At 36.2% G+C, this 26,344-nt stretch overlaps 1 protein-coding gene across 3 annotated transcripts in view; it reads right to left on the bottom strand.

The window, feature by feature from the left end:
* The window catches only part of LOC142352133 (MFS-type transporter SLC18B1-like), a 60,815-nt gene that overhangs the window by 15,827 nt on the left and 18,644 nt on the right, over positions 1-26,344 (bottom strand). For all 3 annotated transcript variants that reach the window (XM_075404513.1, XM_075404514.1, XM_075404515.1), the window contains 4 exons: positions 18,667-18,726; positions 17,996-18,120; positions 17,393-17,525; positions 14,280-14,567 (listed from right to left, as the gene is read on the bottom strand). In XM_075404513.1, coding sequence (XP_075260628.1) covers positions 14,280-14,567; positions 17,393-17,525; positions 17,996-18,120; positions 18,667-18,726 — 606 coding nt within the window. The remainder of the gene's footprint in view (positions 1-14,279; positions 14,568-17,392; positions 17,526-17,995; positions 18,121-18,666; positions 18,727-26,344) is intronic.

The following is a 26,344-nucleotide window of genomic DNA, read 5'->3' as shown; positions in this document are numbered from 1 at the left end:
TGCAGTGTTCCACATTCCAGAATTTCCCACATCCTGCGTGCATGTTGTAATTTAGTCTCCGTTACCTTCACTGCCCCTCCGTCCAGAGTGTTACCCCACTTGCTCAGTGGTGGGAGAATGGTGTCACTGAACTTGGACCGACCAGTCACATAAGAGTAAGGGTAGTAGCCTTTCTGTTTAAGTAGCTGAAGGTTAGCATCAGATAATGTAGAAAACATTGCCCTCATTATTTTGAAACGGTCATCGGGTAAAATGTCAACAAGTTTCTCTAAAGAACTGTTCATCATCTTGAAGGAGTCTATGAATCGAAGATATTCGTAAACTTTCACTGTTTTTCCCTTTTCCGTTACGAAAGTGTCAATAAGCACACCAAATGTCATTGATATGTATTTTTCGTCGGTGGCTGGTATGACGCTGATGGTTGTGGTTGGCTCGCAGTTGTTCAGTGCCAAGCAAATGTGATGTAAGTCATAATTTTGAATATTATGACCCACAACAGGGGTGAAATTGATATTTTGTCTCAAGCGATTGCATTTCTCATGTGCCCATCCCAAGAATTTACCACTGTAGTGGCAATGGTCCAGGTCAATTGTGTTCTCTGGATCTTCCGTTTCTGAAAACGATTTTTCACAAATCCAACAGTGCGTAGCGTTAGACTTTCCCAAGTTTCGTCTATCGCCTTTGAAGAAAGGGTGCTTCCTTTTCTGCTGATAAATATCTCTGGCTAGTTTGTGAAGCATTTTGACAAAATTTGTCATGCAAGCAGGAGAACTGTCTACATGATGAAAGATTGGCTTTGATGAGTGGTGATCTATCACTGTTAGCGCAAAGCCACACGGTTCATGTATCTCCTTGACCTGTGTAAAGGCTTTATCACTTGGTCCCTTGCAAGAAGACACGGGTCGTAAGAAAGACTCGAAGTCAAAATAGATAACAAGAGGGAAAAACCACGTAGCAGCCAAGTTCGTGAACTTGTATGAGTTGTTCTCACTTGAAGGCATATGAATGACAGCAGGTGCATTTTTGCAACAGTTATTGAGATGTAGGTTGTAACTTTCAAGTCCTTCTCGACAAATCCAAAAACAGTTTCGACAAATTTTGTAAGAGAATCTGTAATCAAGTTCTCGCACGTAGCAAACAACTTTCACAAGGTTTGTAATGAGGACGTAGTGATGACGGTCACAGTCGTACACAAAAGTAAATCCACTACAAAATCTGAACTATATGACGAAATTTTCAGAGGGAAAAACTGGCCGTTATCGTATCCAAACACGTTTACCTGAACGTTGTTGAGTGTTTCAAATTGAGGAATGTCTGCAAAGCCCATGGGCATAGTAAAATCGCCCAGAGGTTGATGAAGTCCTGGTTGATTGTATGTAGTTGGTGAAGTTTTGTCGGTTTGATAGTTTCGATCAATTCTATCTAGATTTATTTGATGATACATGTGATAAGCCGCCACAAAGGAATACCTGAAGCAATCTCGATCTTCGTGGTTCCTAACGTTGAGCAATCCTCTACAGTTGGCAATTTTTGACGGCAACGCGATGTATGATGAACCATGAATTGGTCTGAAACGTGCGAATTTGATGTCAACTTTGAGAACTTTTTCGAGTGTCCAACCACTTCCCAATGAGTTGAATGTTGCCAATACACTCATCATCTTCTCCACCATTTGCCAAAACTCTTCATCCGACAGTCCGTTTGCGTAGACAGGAGTCATCAGAGAGTTTGCGTATATTTCAATACGATCATCTTCTTGTATATCTGGCTCATCATACAGAACTTTGATAAGCCGCAATTTTGCACATAGTTGGACCTTTTGAGGACCCTGGGTCAACTGCTCACTTATTAGAGTGTCTATTTTGGGTTTTTGTATCCGCATGAAGTTTTGGAGATCATTGGATTCTTCGGTCTCTGTTGACTCGAACGATCTCAGCACTCCATTGAATGCACTTTCCAACGGAGTGTCTCGAGGCTGAAATTGTTCACCTAGGACGGGTAAGTGATGAACGGAAGTCATATGCTGTACGTAAAGATGGCAATCGTTGAATCCGAGTAGGCAGCTTTGACAGCAATTGGTGAATCTTTGGTGTGCAGTTTTCATGTGTTCTTTGAGCAAAGAAATCTTCCGACAAGTAAACTCACATAATGAGCATTGATATACGGGTAAACCAATCTCATCAGGATGGAATTTATGCTCATGCCTGGAGCGATTTCCTTTTGTACTCAGAATAGAGTCACAATAACGACACTGGAAACCCATTTTTGAATTGTCTAACTTTAGTAAGAAAGAATTGTTAAACTCGAGTACGAACAGTAGAAACGAATGAACAAGAAATGGCTTCTCGGGTTTACAGTATTAGAGACTACAGTACTGCATAGGCGCCAAATTCGAAGTTTTGAAATGCTGTTTTCTGATTGGTCGGTTTTGGCGCATACCTTTATTTCGAAATTTTGTTACTTTTGAGAGAAAAAAGATGTGTTTTCAACTCTCCATTGCAATCGTATGCCAAAATATACCACCACAAGGAACCCTACCGATTATTGCTGATCATCGATGGTGTCAAAAAACTTTTTTTGAGAACCTGGAAAAACATGCTAATTTTCAAAATTGTAATAAAATGCGCTATTTTATGCATTTTTAATTACGGATGGTTAGAGTTGTCCTACGTTCTTAAGTGTGATGAGCAAAAATGCTCCCCGTGCCAAAAAACATAGGACACATATAAAAAAATTGCTCAAAAATAAACAGAAAAAAAGTTTGTTTTTCTGTCAATCAAGCCATTAATTAACAATTACATGACAATTACATGACATAAACATGTGTATTTTTCTGAGGCCTTTTTTGATGACAGCTGTTATGAGATAAATTTACACTGAGGGCCCAATAAGTCCAAAAATTTAAAGAAAACCGATCTAACATCTTTCCTTAGGGTACTTCATATGCTAATTAATGCCAGATGTTAATGTGACATTAATTGCCAGATGTTTCGAAAATCGGTGAAGGAGCCGTTTTTTGATGATGATGCTTATGAGCAATAATGTCGGGCATCAAGCAGTGAGGACAAAACCGTTGCAAAATTTCGAATTTTGTTTCAGTAATTAGTAATTAGGTTAATTAACCCTTAATTAGTCGCTAATTAGAGGCTAATTATCTCCATTACGGATGAGTAAAATTTGACGAGTGTGATGAGATGTTTTGTACTTTAGAGTATGCTGAGTCTTACTGAACAATCAGTTTCATCCCAATTATTTTCTGGAACCCTCTTTTTTAGGGTCAAAGGTCAGAGGTCATGTGTTAAAAAAAATTTTTTTTTGAGTTTTTTTCGTTTTTTTTAAACTAACATGCTCTTTTTTTTCAATTGATCCCCAAGTAACAAATGAGAGTTGATTCTAGTGTAAGCTGAAGAGGGCATCTACTGAATTAAGTGTCAAAATTTGACGTTTGAAATGCATCTTTTCGAAATATTTTCTTTGATTATTTTTTATTTTTTGAACACCTCTTCGACTTATGAATTGAATTTGGAATTCAATCCATGCTACAGCTGTGGCATGGAGTTAACATGTCATTAGCGTCAATGCCGCATACTCTCACATATGGCTATATCTCTAAACTTTATGTTTAATATATATAATAATAACAAAAATTTTGCAGATTGGGAAAAGTATTTCTGGATATTATATTGAAAAATCTCACCACGTCATAGTAGTTGTAATAATTGAGTGTTTGTTAGGAAACAAATGTTTACGTCATAATGAAAATCTTTTCTGAACATGTTCGAACCTGATCAGTAGCACTGTTTTAATTTCTTTGACTCAGCAGATTTAAAGCTATAAAACAGATTTAAAAAGTTAAATTCAGCTTTTAAAAAGTTGAAATCACACATTCTTGAAACAAAATCAAGTTAGCATCTCACTATATAAAAGAGTTTTGTGGTGATCCAATAAGTTTAGTTTTCAGTTAATCAAATAAGTCCATTAAAGTATTCTCAGGTAGCCGTTTCTTTGGTGCATTGCAAATCTTTGGCGTGTCTGTGACACCAAAAACACGTGCTGGTTCTGGTGTTTGAAATTGTGTAGCTGACAGTAACGTTGTATCAAACAGGTTGTCATTGAACAGAGCCGTAGAATTGTTCTTGTGAATTCCCGCAAAAAGAGATGGACTAGATGTCGGTGTCAAACTGGGACTCGGATCAACTGCTGGTGTTACTGGCAAGCTGGCTGAATCCAATTGCGATTGACTTTCTGGGGAGCAAGGTGATGACTTTATGCCCCACATGTCAGCTAAGTTTTCGCAAGCCTGATAAGCCCCTAGCTGGTTTTCAAACAGAGGCACACAGTCGCAATCGTAACGAAACAAAAAACTCGTTTAACGTCGTCAGGTAATGACTCCATGCCAAGATGTTGAAATGTTGGCAAAGTTTTTGGAGGTAAATGTCCTCCTGATGTAATAAGACTGCAATCTGCTGGTTCTGTCTTCTCTGGTAAAGAAGCAATTGCGTTAATGAAAAACTTGGGTATCAAGCAGTGCTGGTAAGTTTGCCAAAAATCGCCTTGTCTCTTCTGTTGAATAAGCACAACAAAGTTTTCGAACACTGTCTGATAAACCAATGTTCGCTCCAAGGAAATTACAGATTCAGCAAGTATTTGAACGGACATAATTTTTTTTACAAATTTTGAGAAAGAAATTAAAACCAATTTGATAGAAGACTGTTGGTAGGTGTTTGTCTGGTAACGAACTGTTGAAAGAAAGCAAAGTGCACTGAACGCAAGGTTTAAAGAAAATGAATAACTATTTTTAAAGTAATATTGCACAACGTGTAATTCAACAAATTATATCTGGGGTCAAACATGGTTTTAATTTTGGTAGTGTATGTGCTCTGATATATGCTCTAAATTTTGTTATTATACATGGGTCGATACACTTTATAGTGTGTACTAACTCAGTTCTTATCTAGAGCGTATTTTATTATTAGCATTTCATTGTACGCTGGTGCATGTTTATTCTTATCAAAATTTCCTTACTGCTGTAGGTTCACTTGTGCTTCTAATTATATCACACACCCAGGGTCACATCTGTTCCAAGTTATAAACATATGGTCCGTATATAATTCCAATAAACAGTGTACACTGCACTGCTGGTCCAAATACACACCTAGGGTCACATCTGTTTTCTCTATAGAACCAAAACATGTGGTCCGCATATAATATCAATGAACAGTATACACTGCACTGCTTGTTCAAATACCCACCCAGGGTGGGTCACATTTGTGTTCTCAAAGCATATGGTACGCATATAATTCCAATAAAAAGTGTACAGTGCACTGCTGGTCCAAGTACACACCTAGGTTCCCATATGTTTTTGTCTTATCTAAGGTCACAGCTGAAATTAATTATGCAATATGTGAACAACAGACAGACTCAAGTACGCCATAGGCGTACTTGAGCCTGTATTCACAAATCATTTGAATTTAATTAGGCAGTTTGACGACACTTGTTTAAACCCAACTTGCCGCCCCATTGAGTTGGAGTTTTACACATTATAACACTTGAAAGTAATAAAACAAGTTGCACACTATGCCTTTCACGTCCACTAAAGACACAGAGTTTGGAGATTGTTATTTCGATATTTCCAAAACTGATAAGCGCTTAATCAGAGCAACGCTGAAAACCTATGAAAGGACAGGGACATATGTATTTCTGAAATTGTTCAAAAAAGCAACAGACGATTACGAGTTTGAACAGAGAATTTCTCTAACTCTTGGAGAGTTTGAAAATTTGGTCAGCTCAGCTAGCAAAATACAGAACTCAGTGGCTGACCAGCTGTCAACAACAAAACTACCACTAGCGAAGAAACCAAAAATTCAAAAAGAAGTTGACAACAACGATGGTTGAGGCGATGTTTGAGCGTTCTCCGAATTACTTCAAACAATTTCAGAAACAGTTAAAATTTCTCATTCTTTAAGAAAAACCTAGCTTTTCTATTGGAAATTTTTATGCAGTGTGTGCACATTTTGATTCCGAATTTTGCAATTTAGTAAACAGTCATTATCACGTTCTGATTGATACAACTACTTTTGAAAACGAAACAGTGAAACGATATCAGAGCTTTCCTGTGCCTTGTGTTTATACAGCTTTCAAATTCTTGTTTTGGACTGCACCAAACTTGGAGACTAATGGAGACGTTTTTACAAAGCTCAAATTGGCAATCGAATTCAACGGTTCGGGAGAAAAAACCGATTCACAGTCAGTGCGCAAACGACTGCCAGCTTTTGCTCACCACAACAATTTATCGAAAAGCAGCTATGCAAAACAAACAAATGTCAATCTCAAACCGAGTTTCAAGATGTCAGTAGTTGCTCAAAAAACTATCTACAATGCCCGGCCTCCATCGAAACAAGTTCAAACTGATTTTGTTAATAGTGAAACTTTACGAAGAGTTGAAACAATTTTGTATGGTCCTCATTCTGGCGCTTTTTGTCAAATTATGGATATTTTTATGAGTGGATATGGAAAATTGAATATTGATTCTGATTTATTGAGTGTTCGCTTTGTGTATGAAGAAAAAGTAAAGTTTTGAAAAAAAAATAAATTTCTCAAGTTAGTAAGGTTAGAACATCATATGAAAAGCGAAACGAATCAATTCATTATCGCTAATATTTACAAGTTTTTGAGCAATGAAAACAAAATGAGCAATATAAATACAAAAAAGTCCACAAAGTTTAGAGTTTTCTCTTTGAATTGGTTGATTCTCCAAGAGTTGATAGATGTTGTGATTGCTGCCAACGGAAACGATTCTTTGATATAGGTGTTTGTACGATGAAATGGGCTGACCAAGGGGATCGGCAAACAAAAGTTGATTGTTTTTTCTGCATAATAGTAACCAGTGGCTGCCAATATTTTCAGCAGTTGCTGCATTAACAATAAGGAAGCTGTTTCTGTTCATTTTTTCCGGAAAGTTGTTGGCCGCAAACACACCATGGAATTTATATTTAAGAGTTTCGTAACCCTGGATTAAACCATTAATATCACCTTCATCCATCATTAATTTGTCAGAATGTGATTCTTTGATACTCTTCTTGCACTATCAACAAATATTGTGCTAGCTTTTTCGCCAATAATGAACATTTCTATATTGTTTGGTAAGGCCGCAGAAAATTTCAACTCAATAGAAATTGACGAATTTGTAAGCTCAGGATGAATAAAATCGTGGGATGCTTGTTGGGTGCTGGTCAAATCAAAAACCATTATGAAATGGTTTGGGTAATCTGTCAAACTTATTCCATGACCATTGTCGATGTAAGCTAAATCGGATATTGTGTTAAAGTAAAGACGTTTGTCATCACTTGTTGATATCGGACTGTCTGCCACAGGTAAACCGTTTCGATAAATATAAATCTGCTCAAGGTCGAATTTGCGGAAATTAAATGGATTTTGTCTGTTGTTACCAAGAAACGCTTCGTTAGTGTTCAGACAAATTGCTAGTCTACGAATCGGTTCTCTGGCAAAAATATCTTCTTGTTTCCAACTGTGGAGACCTGTTGACGCCAGAAACGTTTTTGTTAGAGTCTCCAGGTAGGGATACGAAGCTGGACTTGTTAATAAAGTTTTTTCAATAGCCGATACAACATCATCGTTCAATGTCATCTTGCGCACATACAAATTAGCTTCGACAATTTTTACTTTGTAGTGCTTGGCAGCATCGTCAGACATTATAACAAAATCATCTATTGACCGTCTAAATGCAATGCGAAGTGTCACACCACTTAGCAAATGTCTGTCACAGGTGAAAAAGTCGACTGCAACTTTACCGTAGAATGTGCACTCAGCTGATTGCCTCACTAAGGCTTTCCTTCTGTCACTTCCGCAGTTGACAGCGCTCCTGGATTTTCTTCGTAGGAGTAACCCTGACATGCCAACCAGGTGTTTTTTGCATCTTTGTTATGTGAAAATTCTGTTTCAATAAAACTTTTATGAGCATAGTTTCCGTTAGCGTTTGAAATTTTTAGTCCATTAGCAGACACTGTACAATCAGAGAAGAGTGAATGTAACACATAACGCTGTGAATGTAACACATAACGCTGTCTTCGTAACATCTGTTGCTGCTCCTGCGTCATATCTCAAATCAGCTTCTGATGACTGGACAATTTTACATTTTACTTCCAAGAAAATTTTCTGTAAGTCAATAAAATTATTTCGGTCAACGGCGACTTCAAATTCTAACATGGGTCCATTTGGACTGTAGACTGGGCCCAATTTTTGACAAAAACTACCATCAAAAGTTACTAAAAGAGAAGGTTTTTCGAATAAATCCAAAGAACTGTGAGTTGCTTCTGATGGTAACAAATTAGCGATCATCGTTCACTCTGGCAAAAAAATCTGACCGACTTCTTTTTGGAGCTCTGTGCGTTGAAATGGTTTTTTTGCGTTTGTTGATCGCTTTCTGTGGCTTGACTCGACTTGACTTCCTCCGACGTGAAGCATTTCGTCGAGATCCCCCAGTCTGTTTTTTAACAGTTTTTGCGATTGTATTTTTAAACGCCTGTTTAGGAGATTTTTTGCTTCCGACTACATCCAAAATCTCTGGAACACTTTGTTTCAGAAGCTCCTTCCCGATACGCTTTGCTGTAGGCAAAATAAAACGACGTGCTAAAGGCAGCGCAACGCGTCCAATGCCTGCAGCTAGGGCTCCAAAACCACTTCCTCTTTGACGATAATGTCCAGAGAAGTGAGGCAAAGACGTTGCTTGATTCGCATAATAAGAATCCATTTTAGGAGGAAAATTTTTTGAATTATAGTGTTAGAATAACTTTTCCAGTTCCCGAAAAGGGAACTAATTGTCCTGTTTCCGTTCTCAGTTCAATTGAAATCGATTGAATTGTGTTGGTTAGGAGCTTCTTATAGTCTAAATTTGTAAAAACTATCCGATGAGTTGGCTCAAGCTCACAGACACTACCGTTTTTCAGACGTTGTTTTGAATCAATGACTCGCAAAAGAGGAGCCTTAGTGTCACCAACGTATTGATATTCAATTATGTTAGTGTAGATGAAAATTAGATGCTTTCCAGCACAAAGATCAGCTGGGAACTCCCCATAATAAGCTTTCGTATCATCACTTTTCATAAACCTGTTCGCATTGGGGATCATTTTGTACCCAATATGTATTCCATTACCGTCAGGAATACCCTTAAATCCAATAATGCTCGGAATTTCCTCGCTGGGAAATGTAATTCCCTCATACTTACCAAATAAAATTTCATATTTTCCAGAGCTCTTCAACTCTCTGAAAGAAAAATGGGGCAGTCCAATTGTTCGCTTAATTGTAGCAAGAAGTTGTGCCACTGTATCAAAGGTTCCTGGCATAAAACTAAACTGTTGTCCACTATAAGGTCTAGAAATAACATTAGCTGCCGAAGACATCTTTTGGGAATCTTCATAGTCTTTTAAGTTGTACACAATTAGATTTCCGTTTACTATGTTTTCTATTTTTGTTGGGAATATGATTTCACTTAACGCCACTCTCCAATCACCTGCAAGTTGAATTTCGTCGTTAAAAAAATTTCGAAATGATGCAAGTGTGTTTGAATCAAATATTTCCATTGAAGCGGATGAAACAACGTGAACTGTAAACTCGTCTTCAAACCGGTTGTTGGACATTTTCAACGAGTGGGAGCCTGACAAGTTGTAATTCTGGTTGATAAAATTTTCCTTGAATTGGTTCTTTGTCTGTGTCGACTAAAGAGTATGTTGGTGGGCTTAATGTCGGTATTCCCGTTATTTCAAAGACTTCGTCTGTGAACGATTGCTTGTAACTTTTCCTGAATGCTTTATCTTTTTTAACTATTCTCACAAAGTCTCCAATGTAAAACTTGGGCTTCTGATTTGAGCTTGTTTGGACTGTCAATGAAACTAGTCGTGGCACATCTTTTTTTGTAACTTTGTTGGGAGCAATTTTAGTTACTCGATTGACTCTTGAATTGATTGTTTTCACAAATTGGTCTAATTGGTCAATGTAGCTTTAGGTCCACTTTTCTTCGAGATACCGATGAATTATCTTTTTGAGAGATCTAAGGTTCCTCTCTGCAAAAGCTGACTTTTTTTCACTGAAAGTACTATATAACTGAATTCTGCGTTTGTTGCACAATTGTTTGAATTCTCCAAGAAATTCTGTGCCATCGTCAACCCATACTTTTTCGGGCTGTTTGTTTTTGATCATCTTTTTGAATGCTTCAGCTGCTTCTGTTGCGTACTTTGTTTTTAATGGTTCCACTCGTAAATATCTTGACAAACAATCAACTGCTACTAGGAGATACTTGATGTTGCGGTTATACTTTGCTAATTTATCAACGTATGCCAAATCTAGAGACCAAATTTCGTTAATGTCTTTTACAAAAACTTTAAGCCTAGGAAATTTTAGTCGACTTGAACGGTACTTTGTGAAAGACGGCTTTGTCTCCAAATAGGACAGGACTTTGCCTATAGGGAGCTTGCTTTGAGTCTGTAGTCGTTTTATGCTTCCATACGAAGCTGGTCCTTTTAAATACAACTGATCCAATTTTTTTACTTCAGGAAAAGAAAGACCACATCTTCTGACTGGTCTCTTCTTTGTCTGGCGTTTGGTCCGTTTCTTCTTTATATTTTTTTCGGGTTGGTTTTGAGCCACTGAGTCGTTCTCCAGTAGAGGAGAACTCTTGTTGACTGGGTTGTTCTCTACTTGGGAAAAATTCTTGTTCACTATCAGACAAGGCTTCCAAGATTTGCTTGGCATGTGTTTTTGCAACAAGATGAGGTGAGATATTAAGAGCAAATAAAATTTTTGAGTATTTTTCAATGTCAATTTTTTTAGTTGGTTGCTGTAGATTGTACAGAAATGTTGAAGCGTTGATGCCCAGTGTTTCTTTATTAACGTGAAGAACGTCGCTCGACTCTATGGTGACTGTTTCAGATTGGTTAATCAAGTCAAGTATGATTTTTGATCTTTTGATTTGGTTTTTATTCATAACTTCTAGCTCTATCATTATAGAGGTGAAATCGTCGCTTTTTCTTTGTTTTTTCACTACCGGTTCAATCTCGCTGTCTTCGCTCAGGGGTTCTGTTTTCTCCTCTTCTGCTGTTTCAATCATCAGTTTGTTTGCAGTCTCAACTGGTTCAAATGCTTTCTCTGGTTTTTCCATTGAGTTGGACTGGTTTCTTTGCAAAAGAGACAGCTGTGCAGCTTTCTGTTTATAAAGGGGATTGTCCAAAACTTCTTTTTTTACCGGTTGATGTGAAGCAAACATTCGTTTTGGAATTAAAATGAATTCTTCGGTGCGCATTATGATTTTGTCAAATATCGATAACAAGCGAAACCAACAATTTTGACCAAATCTGTTTCTCTAGAAAAAAGTTGCCTCTTTTCTTTCAAACTTGTTTGTCTAGACAATAGCTTTCTGAATGATTTTTCATAACCTTCTACAACACTTTTTCTTATTGGAACATTACGATTGACAATGTTGAGCAAACATTTGCAAAGGAATTTAATGAATTTATTTGGAGCTCTCTCGATCTTCTCTTTTAGTTTTGTATCCGATATGTCTAGCAGCCGCCCCAGCATACAAATTTCTTTCTCTCTCATCGCTCAAATTTGTGATAACGGCTTTAGCTGATGGCAGATAAAAAATTGATGGTCCTGGAGGAACAATATTTGAACAGTAGCGCAAGACGTCTGATGTTTTTGGATCCAGATCAATTAATAATTGACCAAACGGTTCTTTGGTTGCGAGCTCATAGCTTTCTTTTAAAAATTGTGCATTATTCAACTGTCGACCAATAAAACTAATCTGTTGTGTGTCACGGGGTGATTTGAACAATATGATATGTGTTGTGTTTAGATCAATTGTTCTGGACCATCTGCTTTGCTGGAACAAATTGTGTTTAACATAAATTACACTGATGTTTCTATGTCGCCCTGCGGTTGCTAATTTGGAAAATTCTTTGTCATTAAAAATTTCTTCACGTGAATCATCGAACACAAGAAGGCAGTTCTCTAACTCTGAAATGAGCTCAAAATTGGAGAATTTTTTAAAATGTATGTTCAGTTTCTTCTCTAACGATTGGAATTTTGGCTGATCATGCTGATAAAAATAATAAATTGTTTGAAACTCTGGGAAAAATGTGCCAACTAATAACATTTTGAAAATAAGCTCAGTTTTCCCGCAGCAAGACGGCCCGCAAACAGCCATGAACAACCGGTCATTGGTAGAAATAACTTTATTCATAACTTTGGATTTGGAAGAGCGTATCCAAATGTACAAGAAAGAATGATTTGTGTAAAGTATACAACCTCTGATCGAGGCAATCTCGAATTGCAAAACCTCCAAGATTGTCTTTCTTGGTGCTCGGCGTCAAAAACCAAGTCAGTTATGCCTCCACCCGAATCTAATTGATCTTCAGTTTGACTCATTGTGAAATAAAATTGTTCAAAAAAATGAATTGCTTTCCAGGAATTTGTACATAATTATTTAACTATAAAAAATTCATAAGAAACATATCCAGAGTCTTCATCTCCTTGTTTGTAAGTGATTGTATAGTTTGCATTCATCGAATCTTGTTTATCTCTAAAAACAATTGACTCTACATTGTTCTCTTTAATCAGCTGCTTGATGTCATCGGGAAGAGTCTCATCGTCCAGAGACATCAGAACTGGTAGTGCACGCTTGGGCGTAGGTAAAGGGGTTAGTTTCAACCTTTTCATTTTCTCTTGTAAAGACATGGTACAATTGAAAGTACTCCAGTAGAGAAAGATACTTCTTGAAAGCTTCTATTTCAGCACCAGCACACACAATCTGCTGTTTTCTCAAAACTGTTTGGCCTCTTGTGTCAATTTTTTCTTCCTTGATAAGAGTAACCGTTAACTGATTTTCAGGCGTTATGCAACTGTAAACTGTCAAATTTGGAGACAAATTCACTTGTAGTAGAGACGGAGCTGGTTTCTCTAACCGACGATTCATTCGTCAGCCACTGGTAAAAGAGTTTTGCCTTCTTATTGGCACAATGCTTGGTTCTCTGTCGTTTTGGGCAACTCAATGCATGTAATTTACAAACTGGTGTCTCCCGATACAACTTCAAGTGTTCAATTTTTGGGCAGAACAAAGTTTCCAAGTTGATAACGTTCCTCTGTAACAGCTGTCGTAAAGTTTCCGTTTTTTCTAATCCTTTTGTGTAAAAATCAGAAAAGGGAAATCGAAGAACTATACTTTGAAAAATCTGTTGCAAATGATAATAAGGGTACTCTCCTGTCTCCCACGAGAGACCATGAAGGAATTTAGATACCCACAGGAAAGATCTTTGCTCACTCAAACAAAGTATGTTAAATGATTTTGGAGGTAAAAACGAAATTATATCGTTGTAATTTTCGGTAGATACCGCAAGTTCTTTTATTATAAATCCAGATTTTTTACTTCGAAAGCCTTCAAAATCAAGAACAACCGCTCCGGTTTTCAACATTCCAGCAAATTGAATAAACTATTTTTGAAAGATTTTACGTATAAACAAAAAGCAATTCCAGTCACATGACCAAGGTACTCATTTGTCACTGAACAAGGTAATACGTAAGAATAGCCTGGACCCTTTTCACTATATTCATAAACAAAACCGGAAGCGTCGTGGAGTATGGCATGTAATCTCAAAATTTTAAAATTTTTGAAATATTTGTCTAACGAAGAATTATCAATACCAATCAAACCTCCGTACGGCCGCAACTTCAACGCAATATCCAAATCAAGATCCGGATCCAAATGCAAACAAGTGGCTAAAAAGTATAAAAATCGTTTACCGTATTGTGAATATTCTTTTTCGATTTCCTTGTAAGTTTCGTGAATACTTTTCAAATCAAGCGTTGCTATAGTTGCCATTTGATCTATGCACACATTCTCCCAATAATGATCAATTTTTGCTAACAACTGACCAAAACTACCTAATCACACGTCTAAATATCACATAATAACCCCCTCCCCTCTATTAGGGTAGTAAGACTACTTTTTACATGTAGCGTTAAATTCAAACGACCAGAAAGAACTAGCAGGAACGGCGGAATAGAACGGCAATAAACAGCAGGCGGAAAGATTTTATCCCGCCTAGCCTATTCCCACTTAACCGCCACTACCTATTATCCTATGGTTAAGAGTCGATTGATAACCCCCCCTTTCTTTACGTAGGTATTATATACTACTAACCTTAATTTTAAGCCAGATTTTAATAATCTCTACTATTTTAGTCTACTAAAAATAAGAGTTTAATAACCATTTCTTTCCGCAATCTTTTCAAACACGAGGTAGCAAGAGCCGAACAAGGCCGACAACATCAACCCGTTGAGGAGCAAAACAGCCAGAGAATAGTACAAATTGACCAGTCCTGGTGCTACCAGTGGGAGGTAAAACAGGAACATCCCGACAGATCCAGAGCAGAAGGCGAAAGTGAGGGCTACCCCAACATATCCCTTCTGAATGGCCATTCCCCAAATGGGTGAACAGGTGAGGTATGTGGCACTAATTGCCATGAACACGTAGCCAATCAAATCTGAGCGGACGCCTGAAACAAAATGTTGAAGATTCTTGTTAAATTTGTTTTCTAAAATAATTGACATAATATGTGTGGAAAACTGCATTAATTTGAATTGTTCGTCTTTTAAACTTTCATTTTGAAATGGACAGTCAAAACAACAACAATTGTTAGCAGTGTTTAGAGCATTTGTGTTGATGTTTTTGGATTAGGATGGCTTTTGACCCTCCAACTGTATTTCTGAAGGTACGTGGAATGCTAGCTATAATGAGGCCTCGACCATTTCAATTCCTAGCGCTCAATTCAATGTTTGAATAAAAGTTCCGAATTGAAGAAGTTTTCCTGGTAGCATAAGATATGTTTGTAGCACAGATGATCAGTGAAAGTTTTCAACTGTTGCCAAGAAGAAGAGTGGGCAAAGGGTAACCTTGATATCTTGCCAAAAAGAGCTATAAAACCAGATCTTACCATGTCCCTACCTATCATACCGGGCCTTATCACATGGGTTTTACATTTATTGTAGTTTCCCAGGTTGGCCAAATTTACTAACCATAAAACGCACCATATATGGTTCATAAAAGTCCATACAAATTTCCGTTTTATGATCTTGCTATGGTAACTAAGTTTCCATATATGGTCCGCTTTAAGGAAAATAAGTTTTCCAAGGAGAGCATTCTTTTTGGCTCCCATGGCAGTAAAAGATTGAAACAGTGCATCTTCCCATATATGACTCATTTTATGGTTTGTAACTTTCCATATATGGTCCGTTTTATGGTTAATAAGTTTCCATATATGGGTCATTTTATGGTTAGTAAGTTTCCATATTTGGTCAGTTTTATGATTAAAAAGTTTCCATATATGGTCCGTTTAATGTTTTAAAAGTTTGTTGAAAAGACAAAAATTAAATATATCTAACTACTGTCGGAAAAATCTCAAAGTCAAGTTAAAAAACTGACGTATTGAGACTTATCCATCATGTTCTGCTTTTGTTGCCCTCCTCTTTTTTCATCCCGCGTGGGACTGGCGGTAGTGGCGGTGTTAGAAAATAGTTATTGGAGAAATGAGCAGGCACTAGGTTAGAAAAAACCAAGGCTAAAAACTCTATCCGTTTAATAGGCAAAATGTAATTTCCACAACAAATTCAATTTTTCCTCCAAAACACTTATTCTGACAAAATGATTTGCATATTCAGAACTGGTTAAAAAATTAGCTAAGTTACATCAGTAGTTACATCATCCACGATATCACTAAATCCGAAAAAAACTTATTTCAAAAACTCAAAATTAATTATTCGAAATAACCGCAAATTTCCGTATGAAAAGCTAACTTTTACCGAAGACAAGCTCTAGCAAAAAATCCTTTCGTTTTACACTCTAGGTACGTAAGGACACTCCATGCCAAATTTGGTTTGATTTGGACAAATCTATGACCCAATCAAAAATATTTTATTTAAAAATTAAATATTCGAAACAATCGCAAAATACCATAAGAAAAGCGAACTTGTACAAGAGACAAGCTATAGCAAAAATTCTTTTCATTTTACACTCTAGGTACACTTCATGCCAAGTTTGGTTCGATTTGGACAACTTCATCAAAAGTTGCCCGAAATCAGCTTATTCAGTCCACTCTGATTAATTTTGCCAAAACACAATCTTTGTAAACTACGGGAGGGGCTATTCCTAGATCCACATTCATTGAGAGTTTTCTGAAGTTAAAATTTTGCAATTTTTGCTAACTTTACACTATGATTATCAAGAAGTCAGCATTTTTTTTTGAGTTTTTACCTGACAAATTATCTTTATCTATAGCATTCCTAAAATCGTTTTTTTTCTATATAATGAAGCAAAAAATCGACCCCCAACCTGGATTTTTGAACTTTTGCAGTAATCTACTTTCCAAAAAATGAGCATTCGATAATACAGAACTTTTTAATGGAAAATTTGAAACCATAAAATGGTCAATAAAAAAGTTTTTTTATGGCGTTTTATGGTAAGTAAAGTACCATAAAAGTGGATTTTTTGTTTTTGGACGATTAATGAATCTAAAACTGGGCTTTCAAATTCATTTGAAAAACAACCCCTACAAAATCGGCCATTTAATAATACAGAATTTTTTATGGACAATTTGTAACCATAAAACGGCCCAAAAAAAATTTTTAATGGCGTTTTATAATAAAAACTGTACCATAGAATAAAAATGCAGAATTTTAAAAATTTATCCACAGAAACGATTTTTTGGAACTGCATTTGGACTTCTGGAATTTTTCTCAGCGAAATCAAAATTTTTATGGTCGCTGTATGTTTAGTATGTTTCCAGTAAATCCATATACGGTGTTTTATGATTAGAAAGTTTCTTTTAAGGTGGTCAACCCGGGTTTTTTCTATTACTTTGTTATTTGTTTTCAGCCCCGGCCTTTCTGTGACTATTTTAAACTTACCTATGTCATATGTCTTAGCAACAGAGCCTCTATTTTACTTAAGTTGCAGGTAAGAAAAGTACATCAAAAGTTTTTCCTTCAAAAACGGTTTTTTCCTTCAACTAATAATCGTCAATACCATTCAGAGACCGTCAGTTCTTAGATTAGTCGGAGAATATTTTAGCAATTTTGTCCTCGTATTCTTAAAATACATGAGTGCATAAAACACATGATTGCAAAATTTTAGAAAACCTGCAACCATGTGTTTTATGCACTCACGTGGATAATTTAAATGAAGTGAGCCTGTGGTATAGGAGTAGCTAGTCAGATATTAAGTGGATACTTTGATCTTCATTGTGTATTGATTAACGGATATCTGAGGCTACTAATATCCCATAACTGTAAAATGTACGCTAAAAAGATGTAAGCATGTTCGTACCTACTGATTCCTCAAAGTACGGAGAATAAGCGACATCTTTGAAGCCTGCGATTGCAAACAGAGCTATCACTGGTACACTCAAACACAGCAGGGTCTTCGTTGTGATGAACTTAAAGTAGAGGTGCTTCGGAATCTGAAATAAGGGTTTAGTTAGTTAGTCGAACGATTCATAAAATACAGGCTTGTAAAATCTTTTTGCAAGAACAAAAAATATGTTTCCCAAATCCCCTAGTCGAATTGGTACTGTTAGCTTGTGAGACATTTTTCAAAACTCTTGTAGTATATGTTACAACCCAGCATTTTGATTCACAGATTGCAGCTTTTTCTTACTTTTTTGATCTTATAGATCAAATTTACAAACACTTAATTTATGAAACATAAATTTACGCTTAAAACCGATGAGGCCTGAAGTTTTTGAAAATATGCTCATATTCTTTTATATTAATACACTTTTGAGCAGATTAATGGAATTCCATTTAAATTCTTATCGACGAATATATAATTTTTAAGACTAAACATAAACAGACTAGAACCCAAAGCAACCCGGAACTTTTCCCAAAATTTTTACTTAATTTTACATGTTAAAATTTTTAATAGACTTACCACTTTCTTGCCTTTGTCTACAGTGAAGGGAGATGCAGCAGGGACAAATAAAACAACCATAATTGTGAGAGATGTCTCGAATCCACCGTAGAGATAATAGGGCACACTGTACCCGTTCCAACCCACTGAAACAGCAACAAGTTCCATCATTAAAAAATAGATAAATTGACTATTTTCAAAATACTTTGATTTGTATGACACAAGAAAATTTAATTGATTACTTTTTAAACATTCAAATATACTTGTTACAAAAACGAAAATATGCGGAGCAAAATTGCAATCTTAATTTACAACCTGGTATAAACACACTTAATTCCCTTAAAAATAAGGTATGTACACATATATATGTACATATATATATATATATATATATATATATATATATTCTTCCTTAAAAAGAAGACATTTAAATTTCTAAGTCTCTTTTACTTTTCAAGCTATAACGTTTTCATGTTGCCCTCTACTCTCAAAAACTTATAATTGTGAGAGATGTCCAAAATTTCACGTGAATTTTTTGAAAGAATTCATTTTAAGCAAATAAAATCAGTATTTTAATTAGGCCACTTTGTTTCTGAACAGTTATATTGTTATATCACGTGATGATTTTGAAATAATGATTTTAGAAACGATTGCACACGATGATTTTAAAGTAGTAGCAAAATTATTCTCACGTGCGTTTCCCAAACTCGAGAGTGAAGATCCAAGTGGTGGACCAATCATGGCACCAAACCCTGAAACAATTAACTGCATTAATTTTATTAAAATTACGTAATGCGAAAAATTCACAATACGCAATTGGTTGAGCTGTTTCCTGTAACATAATATTTCCGTTAATGAAATTTAAAATTTTGTTACTTCGTAATCGCATGGGATCAGCACGAGACTTAGTTTGCAGTGAACTAACAGTTGCCTGTTTTCAGCCCTCGGAGATTGGTGGCAGAGCAAATCAGAGATGCATCAGTTGAGAGACATTTTGTTCTTTTTTCTGGACGGCAAGTATTTTGTTCATGTCACAATTTACACTGGCTAGTTTTAACTTTTGAGTTGTGTTTACTGCTCGAAAATAATATGTCAAGATTATTATTTAGGGTTTGCTTAAATATGCGATTCGAACCTCTGCGTGGTTACTTGTTACATTTAATTTGCGTAGGAAGTCGTGACCACTAAGCTGAATGGACTTTGTGGTAATTGCCCACAAACTAGCTTACATATAAAGAGCGTGTATACTACTATAGTATATACCAGTTGTACGTAATAAAAGTATGACATTATGATGCTCAGAATAAATTTTGACATATGAGTAGTTTTCAGACTACACAGGATAAAGTTAGCTTAGGCAAACTCTATGACCTCAATATAACTATACTGTAGCAAAATTGCACAGAAGTAAACTTAAAATATTCTGGAGTTGAAATGTTTTGGAAGTACATTCAAAGCTGGAACGTACATTCAAAGACGGTTCAAAGCTCAAATACTCAGAGAATCAAATCCGGGCTGTCATTTTCTATTATCGCCGACATTTCAGACAGTTCATTTTGTGAGCAGGAGTTCTCTTTTTTGTGGCCATGCCAAATATTCAGCGTGAGAAACTTGAAATGGTACCGTTATGCAGTCGAGACTGTTCAAGCTATCGTCAGCCTAAAGCTTTTGTTAAATGTGCGCTCATCCTCAAGCAAGCAGATTCAGAAAGGGAGCGGATCAAACTATCGCTCATTGGCGTGTCAATCACACGCACAAACTTTACCTCTCGGCTATCACGCCATATTACATATATTCAGTTAAAATTGAACCTATACACGTTTAAATGATCTGAGAGCGTGCAATATTCTAACCATCTGGTCATATTTGTTTCAATTCAAATCCAATTTACCATAAAATGTGCCAGCAAAAGTTATAATCATGAAGTGAATTTTAAAAAAAAAACTGACTCAAATCTAAAAGTAGGCAATTGCCAGTTCTTAAAACATAGTTGTTCAATCTTTGTAACAATTTTTACATGAAAAAATTGTTACATGAAATGTATTGTTTTTCTGCGAGTTGTTGATGATACGACCTTGAGCAAAATTTCACCAATTGCCAACAATGTTTCATCATCACATTCTAGTGACTGAAACAATCTTCACGTTGAAGCACAAAATGAACAAAATTGAGAGAGTAGAGTCACAACTTGTGTCTTGAGATTTTCTTCAAATATTGTTTCATAACTCAAAGGAATGGATTTACCGATTTTAGAAGAAAAAATCATATTCATTGTACGCAAAACGGTGATTAGGAGTTATCTGAGTTCCTCACTTCATAGTTTGCAGTGTCTGCCAGAAATTGAATTTCAACTTCTTTGCTCAAAATATAAGGCATAGTAAACCTCAGCGTTATAAATTGTAAGACTAATCCTGTGCGTTTTTTCACCATAAAGAAACTAAGAGACTGCAAAAAATGTTCAATGGGTTTCTTTAACAAATTATAAAATTTGAGCAGGTGTCAGACTACAGAAAAAACAATTACGGCTATAAAGCTCTAATTTGGAAATAATTTTTTGCCTAAAATTATGTGCCAAGAGTGGTTACGGATAGATTTGAACATTTTGTGGCACAATTTTTCTCACAAAAATCCCCCAAAACACGCCCACAAAAAGTTTGTTTTGCGAAATTAACGCTTCTTTAGTATTGCAATCTTGTTCATGATCTTCAAAGGTGCACCTAACTAAAAGAAAAAAAACATATCGGAGGTAAAAAATATTTGTCAATTAGAAAAATATGAACGTTATAGCAAATTTGTTAGGAAGAGCAAAATATGTTGAAGAAAATGGCAAAAGCTTCTCTGAAAATTTTTATCGAGGAAAATTTTAATTTTTACAAGAAAAACCCTTACCCTTTGTCATAATTTATTTTCAATTCGGGTTTTTAGAAAAGTTTAATTCACTAAAAATTACAAGATTTCGGAGTATATAAAATTTGATTATGTTGTTGCATTCTGACAAATTTGTTTTCTTTCGATTCTAGCGAAAAGATTTCCCATAAAGGTTTTTGAAAATTTCTATTGGGTTAGAATGAGTTGATCGTATATTTGATAAAGCATTTTTTTCGATTGAATCATTTATTGCTGTATTGACGAAACGTTATGTTCAAAAAATGAAGCTTCCAACGTAATTTTTTTGAAATACTGTCAGTCAACTAAAAAACTTAAGTGGTATGTGTATCTGGATAAGATATATTATTGATTGATTTTAAAAAAAATAAAATGAAAGAAATAAAAGAAATATAAATGGAAAAGATGAAGAAATCAGTAGTAAATAATGAGAGCGTTAAGAGCAGGGGGGGTATTCATGGGATACTAAACATGGGAATATAGGGAGTGATCATGAGTGGGAATTACGTTAGGAGGGATTGAATGGTTTGTACATGTAAAACCTTTCCTTTCCGCTTTATTCCAATCTTTCTTTCTCGCCGCTTTCTCAGTAGTCTTGGCGCTTTCAAAACACTCAATCAATTTAAATTAAAACCAAATACTTAACTCCTTGCAAAATCAAGACTTGTACAGTTTTGCGTGCGCTTTTCTGCGCTATTAAATTTAATTACACTGTCTAATAACGCCTTGCAGTTTTAATCACTGGTTCTTCTGGTTCACTTTCACTGGCTTCCTCTGCTTCAAAATTAATAAACGGGTTATCGGGACTGGAATTTTCATCCGAACTTGCATCAAAATCCACTAAATCACTGCTCCCAATATCCGAATCGTTTATCAATTCAGCAGCTAGAAAACCAGGGTCCGGTGGCTGCCATGTGTTGGCGCTTTGGGTGTTGGTTTCTGGAGACGATTGTGGCACAACGAAACTGTTATCCCACTCAGGACTCGAACTTAGCTGTAACTCACTAAAATTGCCAGATTTTTCTTAATCCCACTCCACATCGTCGACGCTCCAATTTATTTCATCTATAGCATAATCGCCCAGTTCATAGTGGCCAAAAGGGAGGGTTTTTATACCATCGGGTAGTATGTAGCGTTTATTATCAAACGCTGACAAGCAGATTTTGTTTGTAGTTACTGTGCGCAACGAGTGGTGGTCAGAAACAGTCCGGGTGTTCTCTGCACGTACACTGTTACCTGACAGCAGGGTATTCACGAAGTCTGCATGTCGTAGATGTTGTTGCGCAGCCTTCGTCACTCCCTTTGCTGAGAGTTTTCTACAACCTCAAAAGATGGAAAGAAAATGAGAAAAAATAGGCGCTACTTTGATTACTAACCCCCTATATAATAACAATACATACTAACAACTTCCAGATGTTCACTAACCAACTATATATATTTATAGTAAAACTAATACTATTGATTTCAAAGATAATAAACTTACTTGCTGACAGAATGGAGTAAAGCTTTGGATTTAGGCAGATGAATTCGGAAATGTAGTCGCCGGCGAATTCATCCTTGAATTTAAGGACTACTTTCTTGTTACTGGCATTAAACAAGAAATGATCAGACGGGTAGTTTGAAAAATCGAAATTGCTCAGAACTGACTGCGGTTTTTCTGATAATTGCTTGTAGAAGTCCGGACTTTGAACAGAATATAAGAGGCTGTCCGTATCACTATATAAAAGGCGACAGTTGAAGTTTGCACGCATGACCCGATAGTGGAAATAATACATGTGATATTTCGCCAAATCTATGAGGGTGGCTCCCACAATAGTTGGAGTGTTCCAAAAGATAGATTTTGGGCGTGTCGTCAAAGCAGCCATGTTTTCACCGAATATAATGTAGCGGTCAAACTCGAATTTAGTCACTACGTTCAGCACTTGTTCAGTGTTACGCGTGATTGGAATTTTACTTCGGCGTCGCTTAGATTCGCAGTTCTTGCCGTATACAGCGTTGTTCATTAACTTGTAAAAATTCTCCCCAAACTTCTTAGCTGCGACTTGTCGTTTTTCACTGTTTAACGTGATATATGGTGATAGCTAGTTTTCTTGGCGGAACTGCAGTACTCTATGCACTTTTTTGATTACATGTCCAAGTTCAATATACAGTTTGAGCAGTTTGTAGTGAACCACATATCTCTCTTTATCAAAAAACGTTTGTAATAATTTCTTCTTTTTTGATGTGGGCAAGTTGTGTTGCTCTTTCAAATTAAGTTGGTATTCTCCCAACCACTCCTCTTCAACAATGTCCTTGGTAGGGGACAGGGGGAAATCCCGGTGATCGTCATGCAATCCTGGTGGGTATGAAAGATCGACCTCCACAAAATATCCCACGCTGGCGTTGTCGGGTTTGTCTAGGACCTCTTGAATTGTAACATCTGTGTTGAATGCGAACTCTGAGAAGGGGAGTTTTTCAAGTTGCATCACTCCTCGTATAAATTGTTCGCATCAACACAGAAACCGAATTGATCGCGTAGATCAACATAGAAACCGAATTGACCGCTGTTTTTCCGAAGCTAAGACTGCCTTTCTGTCAGTTTTTTTTTACAAAACGAGCGAGTAGTATTGTTACGTTTTAGAATGACACCTAACCATCCATCTACACATTTTGAAAAATCTTATGACAATTTGTTGGTTTTTCATTCCAAGAAATTTTGATTTTTTTTTGTGATTTTTATAAATTTATTTTTACAATTGTGCTTATTAGGGACAAATTGATAGTATTAGTTGCTATTCAACACAGCAGCCGCAGAACTCTTTGCAATGAGTTGAGTAACCAGAAAAAAACCAGTAAAGATTTTGTTTTTCGTGGTTTACGTAATATGCTGAAGCAACTAATTCCTACTGTTTTACGTTGAATAACTTTGTAAAATCCAATTCAAAGCACTCTATGAAGGAGTATAATTAAACAAAAGTTGATACTTGATTTTTAAACGTGATTTCCATTGGCTAAAATTCTAGGTTCCTGCTTATGGGATTATTCAAAAGACAGAGAACAAGTTCAAACATGTTCAATTTGAGAAAAACTGAAATCTTTGCAAATTTTTCATGTATAAACACCAAATAAACGCTTACATATAATACACAAAAGAAATAAATTATGGGAAGCTCTAAAGTTAAGCAGAGAAAGTGATGCTGATAAAAAGTTTAGTCTTCAAAAAAAACCGAGAGATTAAAATCCGACTTTCTTTTGTTAGGTGCTCTGCATACTTTTGGCGTCTCCAAATTGTTTGGAGTGATAGTCTTATCTTCTCCATCGCTCTCTGGAACTGGTGTTTTTGGTGATTCAAAGTTTGCCTCTGAAAGCATTGTAGTATCGGGTGTTTCTTGGCTTGTCGTTCCAATTCCAAATATCCAAGGAACTTGATCTCTACTGAGTGCTGCGAAAAATGACGGACTTGAGCTCTGAGGCGTTGTTGTAGCGCTAGGATCACTCAGCGGAGTTGTCGGTAAGCTTTGCCCTGAAGAACCTGTTGGTGATGTAGGCGATAATTGAATGCCCCACAGACTGGCTAAATTGTTACGAGCATCTTGAGCTCCAAGTTGGTTTTCGAATAGTGGCACACAATCGCAATCATACTTGAAGAGAAGTTGCTTTGTCTCATCGGGTAATGTTGCAATGTCTTGCCGCTCACACGATTGCAGATGTTGTGGAGGCACTAGACCAACAGAAGTTATAATACTTCCATGGGCAGTTAAGTTTTTTCCCGGCAAAGTGGCAACAAAATCGATAATTGGTTTTGGTATAATGAAGCGGTCTGATGTAATCCAATTTTTCTCAGAAAAGTCTTTATACTGTTGAATAAAAACAACATAATTTTCGTACATAGTCTGATATACTAAAGTTCTTTGCCAGGACTCTTCAGAATCAGAGAGCAAATAAAAAGACATTCTGAAAAGTTAAAATTTCAAAAATTGTTCAAGCAAGCAATCGAGATTGAAAGATAGAGAGCAACTAATGCTTCAGAGGAAAATAGTCGTAGTTGTTAGAACTAATTTGATTTTAAGGTTCAGGCACTCCCTTAGGTCACAATTGTTTTCAATCCACTAACTACGATTTTGATCCCTTGCATATTACCCACAGGAAGACAAATTTATTGAAGCTAGCTCTTATCAGTGCACCAGACCAATGTTTAACGACATATATTTATATCTCTCATGTTTAGGTTTAAGCTGTTTTATGCACAAAACTTTTCTACCTTTAGTTTTCCTTTTATTGCCCACTTTTCCTTGTGTGTATATATATTCCTATCAATTTGATCTCTGACCTTAATTGTAATAAAGTTTCATGGACCCAACATGTTTTACTGCACGTGTTAATATATAAACAAAAACGTGCTTTATAGAATAGTAGTTTTCTACATGTTCAGTGTTCCTTTTGCCCACATCGTCTGACACGTGTTTTATGTCTTCTTATCAATTTGATCTTTGAACTCTCTTTGCAATAAAATTCCATGGACCACGCATATGTTAATAATTGAACAAACATGTGTTTTACAGAAAGGTTTCCAAGTTAAAATGAATTAACAGACTCAAGTACGCCGCTGGCGTACTTGAGTCTGCATTTTCACACATGTAAACCTGTTTGCAATTAAAGACAGAGACGACACTTGTTTAATCCATGCTTGCCGCGCCACTTTGGTGTGATTGTTTCTTCGAGGTGGTCTGTTAAATTTTATATCGCATTTCAAAAGAACCTGTTATTAGTATAACCAAAGACTAAGTTGAAATATGCCGTTTTCTGCCACAAAAGTTTCTGAGTTTGGGGATAGTTATTATGATATTTCAAAGACGGAAAAAAGTCTAATCAGGGCCACCCTCAAAACTTATGAGAAGACTGGAACGTATGTGTTTCTGAAACTATTCAAGAAAGTTGACGACAATTACGAATTTCAACAACGGCTGTCACTGACTACCGAAAAATTTGATAAACTTATTAAAAAAGCGCCAAAAATTAGGGAAACTTTTCCACTCAGTTCACAAGAAGCTGAATCAAAATCGAAGACTGACGGACCTTCTCATGCTAAGAAAACGAAATTTAGCGCAACATAAAAGTCATGGTTGAGGCAGTGTTTGAGCGTTCACCTAGTTACTTCAAACAGTTTCAGAAACAGTTTAATTTTTTAGTCACTAATGAAAAAATTAACTGGTCAAGCGTGAAAAATTTTGCAGTGTGTTCCCTTTTCGATTCAGGATTTTGTCAGTTGACAACAACGACATCTACTAACCATTTTCATGTTCTGATAGATGCATCAGAAGCAGAAACAACTTACAATGACATTTTCAAACGAAACAAGTCTTTCCCCCTATCTTGTCTTTTCACAACTTTTAGATACTTGTTTTCATCAGCACTGGATTTGGAGACAAAAGGCGATGTCTTTTTTAAATTGATGTTAGCGGTTGATTTCAACATTAAGAACGAAGAAAAACCTGAGCCTGCAGC

The sequence above is a fragment of the Convolutriloba macropyga genome, chromosome 13, assembly GCF_964194025.1.
Source record: "Convolutriloba macropyga chromosome 13, txConMacr16.3, whole genome shotgun sequence".
Lineage (NCBI taxonomy): Eukaryota > Metazoa > Xenacoelomorpha > Acoela > Convolutidae > Convolutriloba > Convolutriloba macropyga.
The sequence above is the reverse complement of the archived record's forward strand: the minus strand, read 5'-3'. Positions and strand labels throughout refer to the sequence as shown.